Source organism: Elaeis guineensis, chromosome 4 (assembly GCF_000442705.2).
Source record: "Elaeis guineensis isolate ETL-2024a chromosome 4, EG11, whole genome shotgun sequence".
NCBI lineage: Eukaryota > Viridiplantae > Streptophyta > Magnoliopsida > Arecales > Arecaceae > Elaeis > Elaeis guineensis.
In genome coordinates this window covers 44,835,474-44,859,793 of record NC_025996.2, presented here as the reverse complement: position 1 = coordinate 44,859,793, position 24,320 = coordinate 44,835,474, and the positions used below count along the sequence as shown (strand labels likewise).

The window sequence follows — 24,320 nt, the reverse complement described above, 5'->3', positions numbered from 1 at the left end:
TTTTTTTTTTAAATTATTTGTTAAACCTTTTTGACAGCAAACTTTAAATAAAGTGAACATAAAAGCACCAGTGTGTTACTTCACTTCTTTACGGAACGTTCGACAATTAAGTCAGCCGTGGCGCATTCCAAACAACCAAATCCTTGAGCAGTCGAAATGAAAACACTGGCAGCCAATGGTCCAGATATGTTACCAAACCAGGTGGCTAAACGGCTTTGATCTTTTATGAACCTTTGAATTCCAAACAGCTAAAGCCACCGTCCGTGCACGCAAGTCGACTCAATTAAGTAGGTAATCATAGTTTATGAGCCTAGAAAGAGATTTATCTTGAGTTGCACACCTTGAATATTTATGGTGTCACAAGCCAGATGCACCCACAACCAAAGGGTGCAAAGATCATGAGAAATCATTCATCTACCAAGGCTTACAGTCCGTTCTACAACATGGCCTTATCAAGGGCACCAAAATGGAGAGTCGTAGTTCAAGACACCTCAAATCTGGGTTCCTATATACATGGTCACTTCACCTTAAGTTGAATAGTTTACGGGCTTAACTGTAGCAGTACATTGCCTTTCCTCGTTCCCCTTCTGACTGGCCTGCAGCCCAGTCTCAAACGAGCACGGCCTTCCGTCATCCCTCGACGACAAGTGATTGTCCGGCGGCTGCAGCTGGACGCAAAACTCACCCTGGCTGAAACTTTTGTGGTTGCCAAAAGTTAATGAAGCTGAAACTTGCTGGCCTGGGCTCTTGCCTGTGCCCAAGTGCTGATGGAAATATTCTTCGATAGCTGCAGTATCCTCCAGCACTGGGATGTCACCTGTAAGGGTCTTGAAAGCAAACTCAATGCAAGGATCCGGCCACGAATCTCCAAAAGGTAATCTGAGAGGGGATCCCGGTTTGTCTTCATTTAATTCTCCTAGATAAACCTGCTTCACTGGAGCAGCTTGTTCAGCAGGATGCTCCCTGCCTATTGGCTCTTCCAGAATTTCCAAGTCTATAAAGGCTACCTCCTTTTGTTGATTGTTTTTCTTGGTGGCTGTTGGATGAGCTTGGAGCCGATGGACAACTTTGCCATTGCACCACTGGAGTGGCTAACAGCTCCAGAACTGGCCACGCGATCAGCTCTTAGCGCAGCCAAACGTTTGGAAGCCCGGAGTGGCATGGTCATTGCTTTCAGAGCTTTCGCTTTTGTTGAGCCAGGCTTACGTCCCCTACGGCGATTATTGGTCTGCAGCTGTTCCTCGTTCTTCGGATCCAGTTTCCTTCCTTCCTCCTGCTTAGCTTCTAGATTGGAAGCCCGGAGTGGCATGGTTATTGGTTTCCGAGCTTTACCTTTCCTTGAGCCAGGCTTACGTCCCCTACGGCGATTATTGGGCTGCAGCTGTTCCTCGTTCTTTGGAACCAATTTTCTTTCTTCCACCGGTTTAACTTCTAGAGCTGGCAGGCTCATATTCTCTTGCTGGACAGGCCTCACGATTTCAAGCTCTCTTGGTATTTTATCTGCTGCTTCATCTGGCTCTCTGTCTTGCATTTCAGAGAGATTCTCACGTACCAGGTCCAGCTTCCTCGGCGACAGAACATCACGGGTTTTGTTTAATGCCTCTGATGTAGTATGGTTCAAAGGTTCTGATGACTTGTGAATTCCCAGCTCTGAATCATTAACTGTTTCTGACTCCAATGTCTGTCCTGATACTCCCACTGCATTGCATCCTGGATTGAGCTTTCTGTCGTTTGGAGCATCCTTTGAATTCCCTAATTCCTTGACAATTGACAAAGTCCTGCAACTAGAATCAGTTCCATCCATATCTGCAATAAAGATGCATAAATTAGAGGGATGAGCATGGCCTGCAAAATCACTGATAGGGGTGAAAATCTTGTATGATCCACCCATTCAATGTATCAAACATTCCACAAGAGAATTTAGAGCTAAAAGATAGATCCACCAGTATAGAGGTCAATCTAGTATGGCATCAGATTCCTTACACAGATCTAATACTCAGACACTATCAGGTTGGGTTGTATCTAGATTTAAAATTTATACAGGTCGTTTTGCATATCCCCAGGCTGACAAGCATTCAGAAGCTGGTTTGGGTCTAAGATTTTGTCCTAGCCAAAACCAACAAGAATGTGCCAACCGCCAAGCATTGGGCCTCTGAGCATCAGTCCTTATATCTGACCAGCCGAATCCTTATAAGATACATAGGAATTTAATTGCATCACTTCAGCTCCTTCTTGTCTTTCCTCAAGTTTATTGAGGGTTAACTTGGTTTATTTGCACCAAAATGGCAACAAAATGGGTGAAAATTTATTGTGGAAAAATCAACAAGTTTTCCAGTTTATTGTTGTGATAGTGAAGGACTTTACTCTGTGCTGAAGGATATTCCAGAAGGGGCAAGGACAGTCTTTCAGGCAACTGCTTGATCTCGGTCACTATCTTCACATTCAGGTCAGGTGTTCCTTCTGAAAAGAGGCTTCGTCTTACTGCAGTTCCTCGTGATTTTATTCTTCTTGCTGCAGGAGAAGGCTATGACAAAATTCTACATAAGAAACATGGGTGGAAGAATCTAAACACAATCCAAAAAAAAAAAAAGCGCTATATTGGGCATTTGAAGATAGCACCTAACGGTACAATGAAAATATCATGGTTCTGCTGTCAAAACTTTAGTATGGATCTCTTTGATGGTTAACAAAACTCATATAAGGGAAATATTGCAAGGGATTTGCAGATAAACGAAGAGAGTGAGAACAAGGCAACATAGATAGTGCTAAAAGCAAAAGTAATAATTAGAGTAAATAAGAATAACCTCTAATAACTAGCATAAAAAGAATGAAAGGTGATAATTTTGATGAAAGTCATGGAAGGACTTCCAAGTAAACTACTAGCAAGCAAAAAATTTACTTTGCTCTATTTAACACATATATAATGCACACTATAGTTTAGTTAGGAACGTCTCCAACTGATACTACTGATATCAAACTACTAAAAATTTTTTCCTGTCTTATGGAAATTCATTCCTTTTCATAGCTTTGCATGCTCGTTAAAATATTTTCTGTCCACATAATGTCAACCTTTGCCTCTTTCATCTCTCAGAACAGAGATTATATAAAATATTTGAACAACTTTGGAATTAAACTTATAGCACACTATAAAGCTACCAAACAAGGTGATAGAAGTAGGAAAAATGGTAAAAATCTTAAAGAACCAATTTGTTTTGAACCAGAAGATGAACAAGGATTCTATAAATATGAAGTTCTATTAACAAAGATAAATGGAAACTTTGTGAACCTTTTACCAGAAATACTTAAATACAATGGACATGCATGACAACGAACAGATATGCAAGTATACCGTCGCAATGGTGTGTAACAATTAGGTGTTATATTACAAAAAATTTCAGATAGGAATAGAATTTGTCACATTCTGGAACAACATAAATTTTGCATAATGATAGTTTTTCTTAGTAAAATGTGTCTATCTGCATAAGTTATCTCATCAACCTTAGTGACATAAATTATGGAAATCACTATGGCTACACAAGCACAAGGCACTGCAGTCCATGCATTGCTGAAGCAGCACATGCAACAAAGCAAGCATTGTATAGCAGCACTCAATAATTTTATGCCTCATAGACTACTTTTTTCCAGAACCGAATTGAAATTCAGGAAATAAAAAAAGCCCAAGTTTTGCTAACTGCTAATACTAAGATAAGTTTTTCAAATCTCACCAAAAGCCATCCCCCAAAAAAAAAATCTCGAATTTAAAAAGATTTTAGGACAGGATCCAAAAATTGTTTAAAACTACACTATTCCAAATGCATTAGAAATATAAACAAGATCCTTATCTGAGACTCTATTCTGAATAGAGATTCAAACTGCCTCATTTAATCTAGCCCCTCTCTATGTCTATTTGCAACAACATTAAGCAAACAAGACAAGCACATTTACTTTTCTATTTTTTTTTTAATTCAGAAGAATCTGCTATTCTCCCTCTAGACCTGGTATCACCTTTCATGGTATGATGAATCTTGCTCTGCATCTCACTAATTTTGGGTGGAGGGGGGGGGTTGGGGTGGGTGGGGGGGGAGAGAGAGAGAGTTTGCAGCATGCAGCCTTCTGCGATGGGTGAGGAAAAAAAAGGGAGGGCATTACATGAAGAGACTCTAATTTGCTAAACTCAAAATTTAGCTAGTTTCATTCATTCACTACACTACTTTTGACAATGTCAAGGTATAAAGTAATTTCTTTTTTCATTTGAACCTACAACTTCGAAGGCCGTTTGGAAACAGAGGACTAGCAAGACAATTGCTAATGAGAGGAGAGTGCCTGTCCCCTACAGATATTTAGGAGGATGTGCTGCAGCTTGTAATGTGCAGATAAGTATTACTTGACAAGGCTAAATGTTAAGTACATCTATGGAAGGAAAAGCTCATAGGTTGAGGCTTAAAATACAAGAAAACAAAAATAGTATATGGAATAGAACAAAAATCAAAATGAAGATCCTAAATAAGATTGATTTGATTGTGATATCACAGAGCAATGAGTTTCATTATTAAGGGTGTTCTTTTAAGCAAAATATCTATATATCTAGAAATAGTTCAATGTTTCAAGTATCACTTCCGACACTTGTATTGGTTAGATACCAGGTCGGTGAGGTAACAGTATAATATCATATTGACACATGATACATTGCAACATCTCAGCTGATATCGATAAATAAAATGTTCTTTCTGTTTTCTTTTTTTTTTTTAATTATAATCTCATAAGGTGGATGTCATATTTTCTAGTTTTTTTTTTTTTTAATGTTATAGGTCCTAGAACATAACAAAATTCATTGATCCCATAAGCCTAGGATTGAAAAATAGTAAGATTAAAGAAAATAAGATTAAGTTTAAACAAACACATGAATGATTGACCATAAAATGAATGATAAAGTTACAAATACTTCAATTATAGCAATTAAACAGTAACTCATTTTTAGTTCCAAAAAGTCTTGAACCGTCGGTTTCAATTTGATATTTCAAAAAACCGATTCAAACCAACCCAACCCAAACCCACTCAACCTGGCCCATGTGTAATATATATAAATATATACATATTCAAACCGACCCGACTCGACCCAACCTGACCCAACCCACATATGTCTATATATATAAATTTGAATTTTTTTGATTTTTTTCTGATATTTTCTTTTATATATAGAATAGAATATCAATGCGATAAACCAAACCAAATTGAACCAAATTTTTTGGATCAGTTTCAAGCAGTTTTTGTGGATGGTCAATTCGGTTTTGGTTTTGGGAAAAACTGAACCACCCCTACCAGACCCTACTTTCATCAAAATTTTCTACTTCTCCAAAAAAATTTTTGAGAGATTCAAGTTAAGTGGGTTGAGGAAATTCTTCTCCTCCAACCAGATCAGTGAGCATAGACAATTGTATTCTTACTACTTGCAATATATGATAACCACTTGCCAAATCTACCCCTGCATGCCTATATTGCAGAATTAATTTATAACTCCAAATCCAAGCAGTTGATTGGATCTTCCAGATAATTTTCATGTTTACCTATTACCAATGAATTATCTTTTGTAGTGAACACGGTATCGCTTTTGGTTTCATTATTTAATCATCTTCCTCTTCCTATTTTGAACACAACCCCAAGATACATGAGGAATCACATTGACCTTCCAGTTACAGAGAAATATAGTTCCCCATCCCTTGCTCCTTATAGTCATTTCGCATCATCATCCTTGTGTTTCAGGGTTGATATTGTGGGAATCGGTCACCAAGCAATAAAATTATGTCATTGTTGGGTATATCACAAAACTACAAATAAAAGAAAATGAAATGAAGTTGAAAATAACAGTGCAGGTACACAAAGACGTAGAAAATAATGAAAGTAGAGGATTCACACTTACATGGGATTCCTTTTTGGAAGTATACAAGCCACTGGTACTTAAATGCTTTGGTTTAATTGCATATTTACTAACTTGTCCTGTTTCAATATACTGAATGGCATCTTTTCGCGACCGGAATACATATCCATTTACTGGATCAGTGTAGTACTGTACCAATGAAGTCAAATAAAATACGTATAGCTTAGTTCAGGTGAACCATCTAGCGTAAATATAACATTAAAACCTAAGGACCAAATTAAAAGTAATATAGGAAAACAAGTTGCATTGAACCAAATCATCCCAACAAAGTCAATAAGATTACTAGGACATAACAAATGGAACTGGTTACATTGAAGACAGTAATAAATGATGTTTCGAGTAGCTATCAACATTTAAAGCGAAAGAGAATGCGAGCACCAGCATGTTCGTCCTTGGAAGTTAATGTTATTCAAATAGAACAGGATACACATCAGGGCATGATGCATCATAATGTATTGTAAATACCAGCACCTTTAGCTTTAAGTATGCAACAACGAAATGATTGGGATCTTCAATATTGTTTGCTTATTCTATACAATAGACTAAATGTTATTATGACACTGTCCGTTAATATTTGCTAAATTGCTGCAATATGTAACTCTCAAAAACGTAGCCATAAATTCGCTTGTAGCAGAGCAAGGGATCAGGTTCCTCAGTCCCTGATCATCATCTTTAGAAACAATCATATGTGAGGCTTGAACATTTGCTTAACATATCTATTGTTTAGTTGAATCACATGTATAATGGCATGTAATTGTGATACTGCCTGCATCTAAACTGACTAAAGGCCGCAAAAACCAAGAGACAGAGCACTAGTATGACACATATATGTAGCTAATGACTACATAGCAGCCACACCCTAGAAACTAGAAAACTATCCGAAAGCTATCTAAGACTAAGTGACTTATGTCATGGGCTCGTTAGTTTCTTTGTTTTTGCATGTTTATTAACATTTTAAAACTTACCCCAATAGTTTATGGCGTAGTTACCCTAATCAGGGTTTTTAGGTGCATATCTTCTCCCCAAACAGTTCAACTTGCGTATCACTATTAAGTTGATATTCACATACATGCACCATACTGCCTGCATCTTAACTGACTAAACTAAAGGCCACAGAAACCAAGAGAGACAAAGACCACTAGTACGACACATACATAGCCGATAATTACATAGCAGCCACACCCTCAAAGCTAGAAAACTATCTGAAAGTTATATAAGACAAAGTGACTTACGTCATGCGATCATTAGTTTCCTTGTTTTTGCATGTTTAATCAACACATTAAACCTGCCCCACTAGTTTATGGTCTAATTACCCTGATCGGTGTTTTGTGTGTGTGTGTGTAAGCGCGCGCATGTGTGTGTGTGTGTGCATATCTTATCCCCAAATGGTAAAACTTGCATATCACTATAAAGTTGATAGTAATACACTTTTTCCATCAAAAAAAGAAAAACATACATACACTTTTGAAGTGATTTTTTTTGGTGGGGGTCGTTAAACCACTGGTGTTGCAATGCCATTGCTGAGCATCTATTGAGTTACCATTTAAGTTTAAAAGACAAAAATCCCCTTCCAGATTCTTGCACCTATATTGCATAGAAAAGTTTCTGAGGATACTTATGCAAAAGTCCAAACATTCGCACATACCTATCTAAAAGCCTCCAACAAATAGTTAGCGGGCGATCTGTATCAAATTTTAACAGAAGTTGTATGTATGAACTGTTCAAATGGACCATCTAGCTGTTTAAACCCCCTGGACCCAGAAAGAAAACATTTTACAAAATTGGGCCTCTAGAAGCCAACTAGTCAACTCCCAAAAACCTTGATAGTACCACTTCCGCTGTGATCACCTTTACCACATAGAATCTGTGTTACATGGACACTCATGTCCAGCACCAAACATCCATTTCATATACACATCCAGGTTGGATACATACCAGATACTTGGATACAGTTTTAACAATTGTCAAGAGTTGAGGTCTTCCAACAATGAGTTTAACGCTCTATTTTAATGTTAGAAGTAAGCATTTGTTATTTTTAGATATCTGTCAAGGATGTAGATATAATAGTAACTTTGCAAAATATTATTTTTACGATATCGTTAGATAAATTGGAAGTTAGAATGAGAAGCATGTATAAAGAAAGACATTAGCAAACAATGTCATTTTTTAAAACTTTCTAATTAATTTTTAAACAAACAACATTTAAAGGTGTAAATATATAATTTATTTAAAATTATATCCTTTCCAACAAATCCCCATATCTGCCTTTGTTCCTCTAGCATAGTCAAACACTTGGATGCAGATTCAAATCCAATTCTCATATCCAAGTCCATGCAACAATGCCTATAATCCTTCTTAGCTAGAAGAAACGACTAGGGCAGAAGGATCATTGGCACTTTAATAAGATCCTAATGTCCAACAAATAAATAAGCAAAGTGACAACATAATATCCACGTAAAAAATACACATGGCAATATGATTCAGGAGTTATATCTCCCAATAAATGTGATGCAACATGCATATATGAATGTTCAATTTAGTAAGGGGTTCTACCATCCTATATTCTCCTTTCTATATTCTGTGCAGCCAAATTAATTTTAGAAGGGTGATAGCTATAATATTCTTGTTCCAGAAGGGAGATCAGATCAAGAAATAGTTGAACTTGAAACATTATGACAAGATTGTGGCATGATAATGAAATGCAGTGCCAATTGAAGTTAACTAAGTGACCTCAGGTTAAACCAATATGATATTGAGCAGATACTGCAATTAACTCTCAATCATTCATCGTAGCAAGTATACATCCATGAAAATAATCAACATGGAAGAAAAAAAAGCTGATGCTGCATCAGGTAGCACCTGGTCTCTTTTTGCTCCACAACTCGAGGTAGACTTTCTGTATCTAATTTCTTTTATCCAGCCACTAGGCAACCCATCTGGAGTGTATTCAATCTGAGATCTAAGCTGGTAATTGACAGAAAATTCAGAATTTTCATCTGATGAAGAGAAGATTCAGATGATTGAATAACAATAAGACAATAAAGAAAAAGGAGGAAGTTAATCAAGAGCAAACATTTTCCCTGGTGCTTCTCTTGATGCCTTTTCTCTGATTAGTTGAAGAGCGAGTATGTTCAGTAATTCTTGTAACCACACTTCTTTTCCGTTTGGCTCTGGGATTGCGAGGTATTCCATCCTTAATATACCGAAGAACTTCATTCTTGGAATAGAATTTATATCCGGTAACTGGATCGATGTAGCACTGCAGAAACAAAAGGAACAAAATAGTCACTGATATTTTAGTCATTCTATTATAAGAAGGATATTCTTAAATAGCAGAGAACATTCGTTAGATAAATATTACTTGTTTTTTCTTATAAGTTGTTGCTCCATCTTTTCTGTGAACATTCTGATAGTTCATTATGTCACACAATGAATATTTTATGTTCATACTACACCAGGCAACCAGCCATGAGCACAGGAGTAATGAGATTACTGAATTCATGTGCTTTTCCCGAGTCTGATGCAAAAGTTTGGAACATTTAATGTAAATACGAAGAGATCTTATGTGCAGCTTGCAGCTTATGTCATGAAGCTATCATGAAGAAGCGAACATTTTATGGCTAAAGCCAATCAGGCCATGTTTCTTCAAACTCTGAGAGTATATGTATAGTCATACCCAACCAATAGACACACTCATTCACACCACCCAGCTGTCGGTATACCAATTATGCCTCCCATTTACATTGTTTAGGCTATATTACATGATCCAGTACAGTGCATAGAATAGATAAGGTAAGTAATATAATGAGTTGTTCTACATTTTCATATCACTTCAGTAGTAGTGAGATTACATCTACCAATCCCATAATGACAATCTGATATCTAAGGTGAACATTTTGCAAACTTTCTAGGGACTCGATGTGGGATGAGGTAAGGTCCTCGTGTTATTAGTGCTATCTAATAGATGTCATACTAGTGTACTTTATTTAACGACGTGTTGGCAAGCTGTCATGATTTATATTAGTTGAACAAGATTCTGATTAATGAATATATCTTTATTGCTTCGACATAAAATTTATCCGAGTGAATTATTGGGATGTCAAAAACTTACCAAACATATTTCCCAGTAATCATCATGCATATATAGTTCCAATCATAGGACATTTTGTAGAGGATCAAAATAATGTTTTAATGCATGAAACATGTTCTAACTAGCCTGTAATCAACTTTAGAACAAAATTTTTTTTTCATGAATAAACATAAAATAAACCCATGTTGAACTCTCCTTTTTTGTCTGCCACAGCAAGTACAGGTGTGTCAGGGGCACACCAATAAATGTTGCATGTCAAAACAGCACACAGCAAACTGCACATTCAAATGCCAGCTAGCGGTTGGCACACTAGGTGCTACTGGCACTTAAAACTTTGTGCAAGACAACAAGGATAGGGACCAATACTAGGAGCCCATGGAAATGATATAATGGGTTCCAACAGGAACGCAAAAAGCAACTAAACTCTAGTACCCTGAATAAAGAAAAAATATGTTGAAATTACCTTGAACCCTTTGAAAACTCATCCAAGTTGAAGGAGAGCTATAAGGGGTAGAAGAAAGATTGAAAAAAAAAATTAGATCGAAGTAGCCACAAGAATGAGGTGTTTGTATGTTAATTTGGTGCATACGACACTTGCTCAAAATAAGGGCATGATTGAAAGATGGTGGAGAGTGAACTTCTAAAGTCAAAACTAATAACCAAAAACCATGACCCCGCAAGGAAAGAAATAAAGTAAAATCCATTGTTCGCCAATGGAAAAATAAGCCATTTAAAAGCTAAATTCTGTATTGAAGACTTAAATTCTTGTGGTCCAATTGCATTCACGTGAGGGAGACATTTGGTAGATGAAAGCAAAGGTCAATTTCCGGTGTTGCTATTTAAATGAAGTACCATTATCTGGATTTTAGTTCAGAGACTAACTGCAATAATGAGGGTGGAGTTTGGGCTATAAATCTCCACACTCTTCATGATGAACCTAGAAAGGTAATTTCAAGGTTTAAATGCCTCGGCGTTGAAGAGAGAGACTAGATAAATTGGACAATTTGCAAAGAATCCGCTATCAGGGGTGTATTTTTCTCTTACCATATATTGACATATATATGTTTGGCTTTATGAATTATACTCAAGCTTCTAAATTGGTGCCTAATTTCCTGCCTAATTTCCAACCAAGACAACTTTAGATGTCTGCAGTGAAACCTAATCGGTTAGTCAGAAAGTAGGGAGACCTGACATACCACTTGCTTAGTTTAAGATCATCCAATCCTCAGGCAAAGAGGAAAGAAAGTACAAGATTAAATGGGGTAACATTTTGATTAATGAAGTATAATTTACTAAATTAAAGCTGTATAGCCAAATTGAAATGCAAATATCATTCATTTTCATGTAATTTATGGGTAAAATATACATGCAAGAATGTGTAACCAAATACATACAAGGTACAACTATCTCTAGCAAACAATGAAAGAAGGGGGGAAATGAAAAGAATGGCCAGACTAGAAAATACTGGCAAAACAATTGGTAATGATTGGGCACCAGAGGCGTAAGGTGCTATAATACTATATGCGATACCTTTATTCCATTGAGATATGAACTAAGGAAGCTTCAGTTTTGTAAATATGGAACTGTGAATTAAATCAATGATTATGCAAATAAGCAATTTTGTACGAGCTCCCCTTCTTACAATACCTAGTAATGATACTATGCCATTGACTCAAGCTGGCAAACCAACTAAAACATGCTCTACTTTATAATAAATTTACACAAAGTTCAGCAAATACAGCTGTTTACCATGTGACATGTTAGATAATATGGACCAGCATGTTGCTTAAACATAGAATAATTCCCAGTGGTGACACAGGAAATAGTTCATAGATTGATTTGGCCATAAAGCATCAATGAGAAGTACAAATCCAGCCTTCACGAATAATTAGCAAAGCATATGTTTTAGTTTCACTACCTTGTACTGTCGCCCCGCATTTGTGCCACTCTTGCGAGTTTTAAACTCCAAACCCCAACCAGCAGGCAGCCAATCAGGAAAATCTTTTATTTGTTCTGCAAGCTAATTAGTTATTGAAATATTAGTATATCAGGGCAAACTGTCCATTACTCCACTTAGCATGTCAATAAATAGATCCATGATAGAAGCAATCTTACTGGATGCACGTTATCTCCAAAATGAGATGTTGGTTTGGATATGTAACCATCTGCCCTTTTACAATTGAGATAGCGCATCATCTCCTCTTTTGAATTGAATGTACAGGAAGATGTCGGACATGTGTAACACTAAAAAATACATAAAAAAATTTGAAGTAATATAAGTTACAACCTGTATAAAGAAGTTGTGACATACCAAATGACTTTCATGAACTATAATGTATCTTTCAGGCACGATTGACTTTCTATTTAATCTTCTTTTATAAGAAAAGGACCATTAATCACATTAAATCACCTTCTATGGTTAATGAATTGACCAATAAATCACCTTGTGTCCAAGAAAAGTCAGAATCTGGCAATACAGCCTAAATGAAATAAAAAGCAGGCAATCATGATTTCGAGTAAGATACTCCACTGCATATTATTTTTCCATTTCATGTAAATGAAGAAGCTCCTTTTTTTTTTTTTTTTTGTTAAAAAAAACTTTAGCTTGACACAAGGCTCTTGAACAAAAGGAGTCTTTATATACAAAACCACGCTACATACTTTTGCTTTACATACCAACTTCTTTGTACAATCAAGAAAAAAGAATATGTAACCATCTCATTTAGCAAATATTGAACAACAGAGAATTTTAAACGTGAAGCTAATTTGGAATTCTTCAACTGACTTTATAATCACAGTAAAACTTGAAAGATGTATGAACACTTGCGCAAACACAAAAAAAGACTTAAAGTACTTGAAGTATTGGGCATCCTGATGTAGCAAATGCCATGTAATGTTGTGCCAACAGATCAGCTGGGTGATGCCTACTAATTAAACACTATGTCTCAAAAGCTTAAGAAGATAGAGAAAGGGTCAACAGAATATATTAAGCCTGCCATCCTCCCTCCCCACATGTGGCTCAGATCATACATGTGGAGACTACACCAAGGGCTAGATGACCACGAGGAAAATTAAATAAATAAATGATGTGGAGGTGATTTGAACTTGTGACCTCCAGCAAATCCAAGCTCTAATACCATGCTAACCACCAGATCTTAAGGGCTTAAAAGCTTAAGTTGATAGTGAACAGGCAAACAACGAATATCAGGCTTAATAATGATAACCCACAAAACAATTAAGCAATGACTTATGATCCCCTTTTTAGTAGAAATTGAAAAAAAAAAAATAACTTAGAAGTGCCATGTGGACTTAATACCAAGTGCTGGTGGCCCAGTACTAGATCAGTATGATACATGCCAGTTAAACATTGACTAGCACTCATCGGTGGAACTTCAAACTTGCGAGCAAAGAAGCACATTGACACACTCAAATCCAAATATATGCACATAAACATGCACATTGCCTTACTCTTCTCCTGATCAATTTTTGCCAATATGCAAAAGATTTGTGCGCTTGTCACATTCATCTTCCACGTGGTTCCAAATCTGTTGGTATATCATGTTCTTCTCATGGAACCTTCTCATGGTTGATCTTAGATGGTGGAAAGGACAGTCATATTTCTCACAAGCAAGGACCTATGAGACATCTTGGTGGCCCTTTTATGTCCAACCATCCACACACTGGCACAACATTTACAGAAGGAAATGTCATTGAAATTTCGAAAATTAATCAAACCTCAGAACTGTGGTAAACCAAAGTTTAACACACTCTCAGGTCTCAACACTTGAGCTTTCTTTTCCTTAGATGATTGTTTCCATAAGTTCACAGAAGGAAGCACAGAATTATATCCATCAGTAGGTCCAATCTGCTGCATGGTGTACCTCATCCCTTTTTTAGGGGGGTGTTTAGCAAAGTCTTTCACTAGCATTTTGAAATCTCTCTCTTAATATTATGTGAATAAGTTATTACTAAGATCATTACTGGGCCTATATTCACTGCACTTCATTTGGAGCATATGTTGGTTAGGAAAATGGAAAGGCAAATCAAGCAATGATAAGAACATCGAAAGGACAAAACAGATGTTTCTACTTATCTAGATTTTAAGAATTAAAAGTTAAGCCATGAATATTAAAGAGAAACATAAAAAATTTGGAAGAAAGATTTTACCTAAGAAAATCTCTAAACAGAAACAATATCGTGATGAAGAAGCTCGATATGAAAGGATCCTTGGCAGCAACAACAACAGTTAAAAAATCTTTTTAACTATTGCTTTTCGCTTCTTTTCTTTGTCACTACTTCTTTCTAAAGACCAAACTGGCACAACAATGACCCCTTTTCTTATTTTTGCTGGAACGCAACAATGACTCATTGTACAAACAATGAAAGCCACTGTTTTAGTTCTCTGAAGTTCGGACGAAATGTTACTATCTAATAAAAAAATACCATAAGAAAGGGGGAAAAAAGAGGATAGTATGAGTTGTGTAAGAATCATATGGAGAAAGCAAACATAGTAAGCATGTAATAGAGGTGTAAAAAAGATTTCTTATATTGAGAAAACCAAACAGCATCGATAAAACCGCATAGTGGTTAATGTGCCCAATTTAATACTATCTTATTTGATATCATTTTGTACCTGAAAAATAGGAATATAATGAGGAAATAGAATAAGCAGATCATGCATTTGATTTTTTCCTTCCTTTCTTTGTATTCCATATTAGGACTACATGGAGATTTTGGGGAGCCAGACCTGGACTAGTTGAATACCAGAACTAGGTTTCCTTTTGTTATACCATAAACTAGTAGAATTTTACATTTTTGGGGGAGCAATGACCACTGCCAGCACCCCTTGGTTTTGCCACTACTGTTGTAAATCACCATCCTCACTAGTATATCACATGACTAGCCCATGCTGTTTTCCCAACTTCACAATGATGGCTAGAATACTATTTTTTTTTCATGCCATGGCCTTATCTATCAACATCTCTTCTTATATCTTGACCCCACAGCCATCTCGCATCAAGATACCCTTACAGCTTGTAATTGGAACTAAAACTTCCCTTTGATAATTCTGATAAAGTGTATCTTTGAAGGAATGGCAATTCTATAACCAAGAATACAAATTATTTAGAGATTAAAGAGGGTCACTGGCCAAGCAGCTCAATATTTATGATTCATCCAAAAAGATGTAGCCATTTAGAACTCTTCATGTTGATAATCACATCTCTAGAAGAGTTCAGAAAAAACAATAAAAACTCATCCCCACAAGTCACAAGCAAGATTTATGTGACAGCAGAAGTATATAGTCTCAAGCAGCCCATAAAAATGCAGGCCAAAAGAAAAAAGAATCATCAGGGACTAATCTTCCGTCCAATGAACTACAGAATAGGTGCGTCACTCCAAAGAAGGGTCCTCCATAATATCAAATGAACTGAGGTTCTATAGCATTAAGCTAAAAAACTCAAATAACCAGAACCAATTCCACAGCACAAATTCTGAAACTTTAGTTTCACATCATAGGCTTCACCGTCCTCTCAGCATTTCCTCAGTCACCTGCTTCTCAAGAAATATGACTGCAGCTTCCCTGAGATATTTATATTGTTCAGAGCAAAGTCATGATCATGTCACTATTCTTCGTTCGAAAGGTTATATAGAGTGAACTTTAGCTGTGCCTCCTAGAATCAAGAAATGAATACCATGTCAGAGCATAAAGAAAAAATAAGTAGCATCCAACCTCATTTGTGATTTGATGTGCAAATTATCAGTGGTGGTACCACTCTTGTCACCAGCATTCAGCATATTGTTTTCAGATTATTGCAACAAAATCATGTTCATATGAACTCCAAAAGATCAGGGGTTAATATATTACGCAGACATGACTGAATGTGTATACACATGTAGAGCAAAAAGACACAATTCTATAGGTAAACCACTTACTTGTCAACAAAGAATTCCAGAAAGACTACACAATCACCTCTACAACACTGATAGAATACTGCAAACTCGGCATTACCCTCATGGTCACACCCATCATTCACTTCAAGCATTCAAGATTTGACTATTGGGTGGTACATCTCCAAGTACTTGTACTTCGTTAAATTTACTTCGGGTGGAAAATATGCTTTATGATGTGTTCCATGGTAATAAGATCATTTGGAGTTGAATCAGATCACATGTATCTTCACTAACAGTATATCCTCATTGTATGCTATGAGTTAAAAGGGAATGCACCAACAGGGCAAGCAACATGTAGCAGTCATAGCCAACAATATTAGTTGTTCATGGTTAAACATGAAACCTGACAATAGATGCAAATAGAGTACACAGGTTTTCTCATATTAGGAGGGCTAAATCAGAGATAGATGAGATAGCAGGAGCAAATGAGACAAAAGAAGATAAAGAGATAGCACGTATCGATACTGTGAAAGAGAAGGGGTGGAGAGAAAGACAATGAAAAACCACGAAGAGTCCTACAAATCAGCTTTTTGTGTCAACAAAGTGTCAGGTCCTTTGTGTCACTTTTGGTATCTGGTGGTGGCATTTCTCCTATCAGCAGTGCATACATGCAAAGTCTGAACATATTATGCATGTTTCTTTGCTAGTTTCCTCTCACTTCCATATCTTGTATTGCACCTTCTCATTCCCCATCCAGGCAATGATGTTCACAATCAGTGCAGTAAAAAAACCGACAACATCTTGTGAATGCTTATTATATCTACAGGATGATGCGGTGACTTATAATGTAGTTGTTCCTGACTAGTGCTTCAGTGCCCATCTATCCTATTCATATAATATCCCAATCCATGGTAAAACAGATATTGAGAAGCCCACAAGTCAACTAAAAAAACAAGTCAAGAAAGGGAGGCATAGGATGAGTATTTTAATGATGTTGATACTACCGAACCAGGTTTCTGGAGGCACCAAAAATCACCATTGAAATAGAGAATCTGTTAGGGACAATGATCAACTTCAACTCAGTAACCCCTTAAAATGATATTGTCCAGGATGCATTCCATGCATATCTCCCCTTCACATATAGGAACATCTTACAAAATGAACATCCACCATGCATTCAGACCATCCTTATGAATCATGTAATTTTCCTATAACTTCATGTTACATATGAAGTAATTTATGCTTTCTTTGGTTTAAGAAAAGGAAAGGAAAAGATAATTAATTAACGCAAGAAAAAAAAAGAAAGAAAAGAAAATTTGGGAAGAAAAAAACTTTTAGCTAAACTAACAAAATCAAGCGGTAAGTTGTTAATAAAGCAGTCATAAATCTAGCTATCTTGATTGACTTGTCTTTTGTTACCTTTGAAAATCTTATCCAAAATTAAAGGGTGAGAAATCAGACCATAAGAGTCATTTAAAAAGGAAATCCTTATTTCCCTCTTCAAATACTCATCCCAAAGCGCAAAGGTCAGCAAAACATTGGAAAAGATGCTAACACATGCTTTGCTTGCAACTTATGTCAAAAAACTCACCGACATGCATCGTGTTATACCATATAACGGCCCAACTGCTAAGCAAATCGTACACCGACGGACCAAATGGGGCTTAACCATTAAAGAGCGGGCGCCGATGGCACGTGCCAATTCATCACCACCAAAAAAGTTTCCCCAATTCCTTTTTCTTCTAACTTTTTTCCCCGGCAACCTAGGAACACCTCAGAATGCTACTCGTTAATTCCAGCAGTGTTGGACAAGGCCAATTTTGTAATTTTGGAAAAAAAAGGTACCATGCGCCCGCACCCCTCCCGTTTCTAACCATTCTAACGTGCACCAGTTGAAAAGCCTAAAGAACTCAGGAGCTGCCGACACTTAAGCTGTAACAACCTAAATAACCCTCCCTTCCTTTCCCTTATTATTTTTACTATCTATCAAAACTTTTCTACTTCCATTCTTATAGAGCTTCCACAAAATTCCCAATAGAAATCCAGCTCCATATTTCCATATAAAATGGCAATGATATGGATCACAAAAAGAAAATAGAAAAGAAAGCAAAAAAAAATAACCAAAATTAGTGCCTTTATTGTATCATCAAAACGCTAAATCCATGCACAAATTGCAAGTTGACCGCAAAAAAGGAAAGAAATAACGACACAAAAAGAAAGCAATAGAGAAAGGAGCTGAAGAAGAGATGAATCCACTTTACCACATCTTTTTCTCCAGTCATGCTCGTCTTGACCACCATCTTCCAGCCCTCCGGCAGCCATTCCGACCGCTCCGCCGCCAACATTCCCCAAACCCTCCCTTTTCCGGCGATCTCGCGCCGGATTCCTCCCTTCCCCTCCTTCCTTTCCCCTCTCGCTTCACAGCGAAAAGGGCCGCGATTATAAGAGTCTTCAGACACCGAAACCCACGTGTTGGTGCGACGTCGCCTAGAGATCCGAGCGCCGAGGGAGCCGCCTCGGTGTCGGGGAGGTCAGATCAGACGGTCGGAATTATTCATAATTTGATACTATTTTTATTTTTATATTATTTTTTTTGTTCCGTCGTGGATAGAGAGAGAGGGAGAGCACGCACGGGGGATTGTGTCCGTGCGAGCAAGATGCTCATCTTCTCTCTCTATCCGGTTCCCACCTCCTCCTGTTGGTAGTGGGGCGAATTTAATATCGGCGAAAGGGGTAAGTTTCCTTGTGCCCTTGAGGAGCACGTGGATGCTCTTGTGGTCAAAGCGGCGTATCGTCGGAGCACGTGACACGGCGTGAATCCAGTTGGAGCCAGTGATGTGACCGTTAAGCCCCTAGGTCTGCGGTGCAGTGGTGGGGATGGGGTGTGGGGATCGAGACACGTGGGGCGTGGAGGGCTGTCCGCGATGAGGGACGCAATCGGGATGGGCTCCCGCTCCTGCCGGTTAGGGTGCCGCTTGGGGCTTGGCGGGATTGGTGCGGTGGAAAATGTTTTGGAACAAACGTTAGTGCTTTTTTTTTTTTTTTTTCCTTCTCACCTACTTGATACTGATTGGTATGTATCAAAGTTTGCGACTAGCAGTAAACTTTTTCTTTTTCTGTGACATGATAGATGGGCCTTGTTACCTACATCACTCATAAATGATTTGATTATTCAGTTCCGAATATCACTATTTGTTGACTCGAATTCCTGTTTTTACCGGTCAAATGAACAAAAAGTTGTCGCTGCACGGGTAATTTAACAGAGATTAAATGAAAAATTTAAAAGACTTTTAACCCATGGTTGGTAGGAAACAGACTCTTGTTCAGCAAGATAAAGAGTAAGTTATGGTAATTGTTTTTTGATATGCTTATAGATGCATATGTTACGCGTGCTTTTACGAGTTTGATGAACACATTCCATACTATGAAGCATGTTGATTTTTTATCCGCATATTCCATGGTATCAAAGGGTATGTTAGTAGTACATTAAGCAATTTTTCAACTAAGATGCAGATTTTCTTTGCATTCAGGCCATATGCAGAAATGACTTTTTTTATTGATAGTCGGAATATTGGCATTTATGGCCAGATTCCCACCAAAAATGGTATATAAATAAATATATGTAATATGACGAATATTTGTCAACTTAAACACAGGTAAATCGGAGCTTCTGATCTGGGTATGGTTCGAAGTACTTTACCTTCGTGTTGGACAAAGTGTCGTTCCAACTTAATCAAGTAACGAAGAAGCGCCACATGTCTCATTAAAGATCATTCGAGAGTAATTAATATCGAGCAAGAAGATGACCACAGTCTTTGCAACAGTTGAACAAGTTCCGTCATAATTGCTAAAGCAACTATAATGTGAGGGGTCATCACTATGCAGTTATTATATATCATCAAGAACTATTGGGATGTAGTATGGCATGCCCTGTCAATTTCAGGAATATATATTGGCCCCATCTTTTAGATGACAGAAGAGTAATTTTTTGTCCACTATGTCCCATGGAGAAAAAAATATATTATTTTATCAAATTATGTCATATAGTGTAATTAATAAAGAAATATATATTTAATGCAGTTCAAATTTTTTTCATATTTTTTTAAATCAAAATATTATTTTTTTAATATTATAATATTTTATTTTTTTTTATAAGATGCAACAGGATGTCATAGGATACAAACAAGATGTCGTAATATTATTGTGACGTCCTGTTAATTTTTATGACACCCCGATAATTTTTTATAGGATGCAATATGATGTTATAAAATTGCAATAGGATGTCATAATATTATTATGACGTCTTGTTAATTTTTATAACATCCTGATATTTGCATATAGGATGTAACAGGATGTCATAGGATTATAACAGAAGATCATAATATTATTATAATATTTTAAAAATTATTTATAAGATAGAACATGATGTCATAGGATGTAACAAAATATCATACTGTTATTATGATATTTTGTTATTATCTATGATATTCTAACTCCGTAAAATAGAATTAAAAAAAAAAGAATATTTTGATCAAAAAAAATTAAAAATAAAATTAAGTTATATTAAATATTTATTTTTTTATTAATTATACTATGTGATCCAATTCGATGGAGCGATATATTTTTTTTCCATCAAAAATGATGTATAAATAATTTCTTAATAATGAAAACTATGAGTCTCTCGTGTAAGCCCTTCTCTTAACTCTCTGTGTCTCAACTTTCTCTCTCTTCCACTATTTTTCTATGATTCGGCTTACTTGATTGTAAGATTCTCTGTCCATAAATCTTCGACAAGAGAATTTGAATTTCAAGTCAATTCAACATCCCAAAAGAATAGCCAACCGCGTCATTAACACCTCTTTTTGTTGGCATGTGATATTCTACCATGGAGCATAGCCGACCTTACCTTCATCTCATATCTCCACTTAACTCAATCTTCACTTTACATCCTAGCGGCAGCAATATCATGTAGCCAGATAGCTCTCTTGTGCATGCCATTATACAGCTATAGTGGCACTAATTGTTAAAATAATAATGATTATGTTGCTATCAAATCCCATGCTCGAGGTCGAAGATAGTCTCCTCAGATGGAATCTTTTTGATATAGATGTGGAGAATTGATTTTCATCTGAAACTGAGGTATCGATACAGGGGACTCCAAAAATTGGAACAAGATCCTGCAAAAAGTTCTGATCGAAGTGTTCTCTGATGGAGACCCTTCGATACTCAAATTAGTGGGGAGATGAAAAACAAAGAGAGAGGAAAAAAGATCTTTCGAGAGCTTATCTTGGATCCCCGCTCCCCTCTATCTATAGAGAGGGAATTTGAGTTGTGCACACATCCAGGGGACTAACTAGTTCTTGGATATTGCACACAAATTATGACGGCAAGATCACTCTCATATTTGCGATGCGGGGCCAGCTGTTAGCTTTCATTTGAGACTCGAAATTTGATTCCAGTGATTTTTTTCTTCTCCGAACTCTCCACAATTGTGAAGGGGATGGTCTCTTTCCCAACGAGGTAGCTATCTCATAAAAAAATCTTTTTCAAATTAGCTATGGCCGATCTTTACTCACCTTGGCTATGGCCGACGTTTGAACTCTATCAATAATGCGAGAGATCTAGAGTAGATAAGTCGGTTCAAATTTTTATATCTATCTCCTTCAAATTGGCCATGACTGGCCTCTTGCTATTTCTGCACCTGTCAAGGACTGAGCTCTCCGAGTCCTCGATCAAGGTCAAGATGGTGGTCCACAATAGATGCCTTCCACTCTTGAGCTCAAACTTGGACTGAGATCAGTCGAAGAGAGTACGAGCCCGAGATCGAGGTCAACCCGATGAGTTGCCTTATCTACTATACTTGAGGTGCTCACTGAGACAGTGACATATGTCAAAAATTAGTACCGACGATAATTTGAATATGCTCATCTAGTTCATTGAGTTGATGGATCTACGTAAGTCCAGTCACAGCCAACTGATACTGCCACTTGGTGAACATCGATAGTGGCTAGATGAATCATAATGAGATCAAAATTGTCTGGGCTTCTATAAATAGGTGTCACTTGTCTGGGATCGATTTCACCTTTTACTGTTACAATGCTACCAAAAAACTCAACTAGATGAGAATTTAGCTCTCTTAGTTGGCTAGGAGCGAAGCCCATATGCATGAAAGCATCATGAAATAAGACGTCTGCAGAGCTTCCATTATCAATTAATATATGATGTACATCATAATTTGAAACATTTAAAATGATGACAATAGAGTCATTATGTGGATATTTTATACACCTTAGATCGGAGTCAAAATAAGTGATTTCATCTTCGATCTTCTTCTTCTTTTGCTCCTTTCTTCAGCTCGGCTTGATTGAGGGGAGGTGCTGCCAGGCTACCCCCGAAGATAGCATAGATTACTTTGTCTCTCGGGGGATCTTCACACCGAGGTGGCTCATCCCAAGACTCTTTTCGGTTTGGCTGTACTTCAATATACCACCACAACCGCCCCCATCAGATGGGCACTTTGATTTCTTCTATGAGTTGCTAGTAGTTCTTTGTGTCATGACCATGATCCCGATGATATCGATCATACTTTCTTCCATTCCTCGCATGTGGAGTTGTTATCTTCTTCGACCTCGGAAGGTCATTTTGGTATTCTATCTCCATCAGTATCTATGCTCGAAGTATTGAATGGAGCATAGTTATTAAACTTTTGAGGTGGGGATCTAGATCGATGCCGTTTGGGTAAAGATCTAGTTCGATTATTTCGAGGTGGGTTCCTAATTGATGTGACCTCCGTTCGTCGTATCAGCCTTCCTGCTTATGCTTCTTATCCTCGGGACTCATTGTCGGGGTTCTTCTCATGCCGAGCCCATACCTTTTCTACATTCACATACTTTTCTACCCATTCCAATATTTCAACAAAGTTTTTAGAGTGCCTTATTTCGAGTGAGAAGAGGAGATCATTCTTGAGCAATCTGGCTTCAAGTGCCGTCATGGCCACTAATTAGAAATCAAGTTTCTCGCAACGAAACAAATATTTCATCGCTAAAAATTAAATTTTTACGACGTAACTATTTTCGTCGCAAAAAAAAATTTAGTAACGAAAAATTTTTCCGTCGCCAAAAAAAAAATTTTTTTGCGATGAAAAAACTTTCGTCGCTAAAAATCAATTCTAGCAACGAAATTTAAATTTTCATCGCAAAATATTCAAAAATTTTTTAATTAAATAAAATTTAGCGACGCAATAGTTTCGTCACTAAATATAAATAAAATTGGTCGCAAAAGTCTTTTTTTTTTAGCAACGAAAAATCAATTTCGTCGTAAAAAATATAATTTTTTGGCGATAAAATTTTTTTTTGTCGCAAAAAAAAAAATTTAACTACGAAAAAAAAATTTCGTCGCAAAAAAAACTATTTTTTGCAACGAAAAAAAATTTCGTCGCTAAAAATGAACTTCTAGCAACAAAAAAAAAATTTCGTTGCAAAAGATATAACTTTTTGCAACGCAATTTTTTTCGTCGCAAATACCTAATTTTTGGGGACGAAATTTAAATTTCATTGCAAAAGCCTACTTTTTTGCGACGAAAAATATTTCGTCGCTAAAATTTCGTCGCAAAAAATCAAATTTCTTGTAGTGCGGTCCGGATTTCATACTTCTACAACTGTGGCATTGAAGTGATTGATATAATCTTGAAGGAATTCATCTTCCCACTATTTGATGCTGATGAGGGAGTCCGAGCATTGATGCTGCTAGCAATTGTTGAAATGAGTTACGAATATTTGGCCAAGCTGACCAAAGGAACCAATCGTGCTAAGCTGAAGACTCTAAGTACCAATGTCAGGCAATCTTCGTTAAGGTTGATGGAAATGCTTGGTAGAAAATCATATCAATGGTCCCATAAAGGAGCATCAGGATCTTGAAGCTCTCAAGATGGTCGATGTGATCTATGATCCCATTGTGTAGCTCCAGCTACGGTATTTTAAACTGTGCTGGGAGAGGTTCATCTGAAATTTTTTGAGTGAATAGGGATTCAGAGTTAAAATCGAGCTCCATACGTTGCTGTGGAGTTTGATTTTGCAATGCATCGATCCATCATCGCATCTCTTAGAACCTCCTCTTTGCCTCATCATCCCAGACTAAGTAGTAGGGAGGAGAAAGGGTATCCGGGGTGGAGTCTCTTTCTGATCATGGAGCCAACGAACGCTTACATCATCCTCGAATGGGACTTATAGGTCGGCTAAGATGGCTCGGCCTTGGCCTCAGACTGTGTGGAGGCGAAGGTTGGTTCACCGATTTGGTCCGATCCTATTGTGGAATCTCTGGAGCAAGTTGAGGTGCCACGATTTGCTGCATCCCTCGCATCATGGCAAATACGGCTTGCACCTGCTGGACGAGGCCATTGTATTG

General features: G+C 37.1%; 1 protein-coding gene across 1 annotated transcript; it reads right to left on the bottom strand.

The window, feature by feature from the left end:
• Window positions 1–288: 288 nt before the first annotated feature.
• On the bottom strand, window positions 289–18,556 carry LOC105042866 (uncharacterized). Its single transcript, XM_073256490.1, is given in 9 exon segments — window positions 289–1,060; window positions 1,063–1,806; window positions 2,365–2,524; window positions 5,918–6,064; window positions 8,795–8,899; window positions 9,009–9,194; window positions 11,944–12,045; window positions 12,141–12,269; window positions 18,179–18,556. Coding segments are annotated over 9 exon segments (2,190 nt in total). The 5' UTR covers window positions 18,263–18,556; the 3' UTR covers window positions 289–527.
• Between the last annotated feature and the right edge of the window lie 5,764 nt (window positions 18,557–24,320).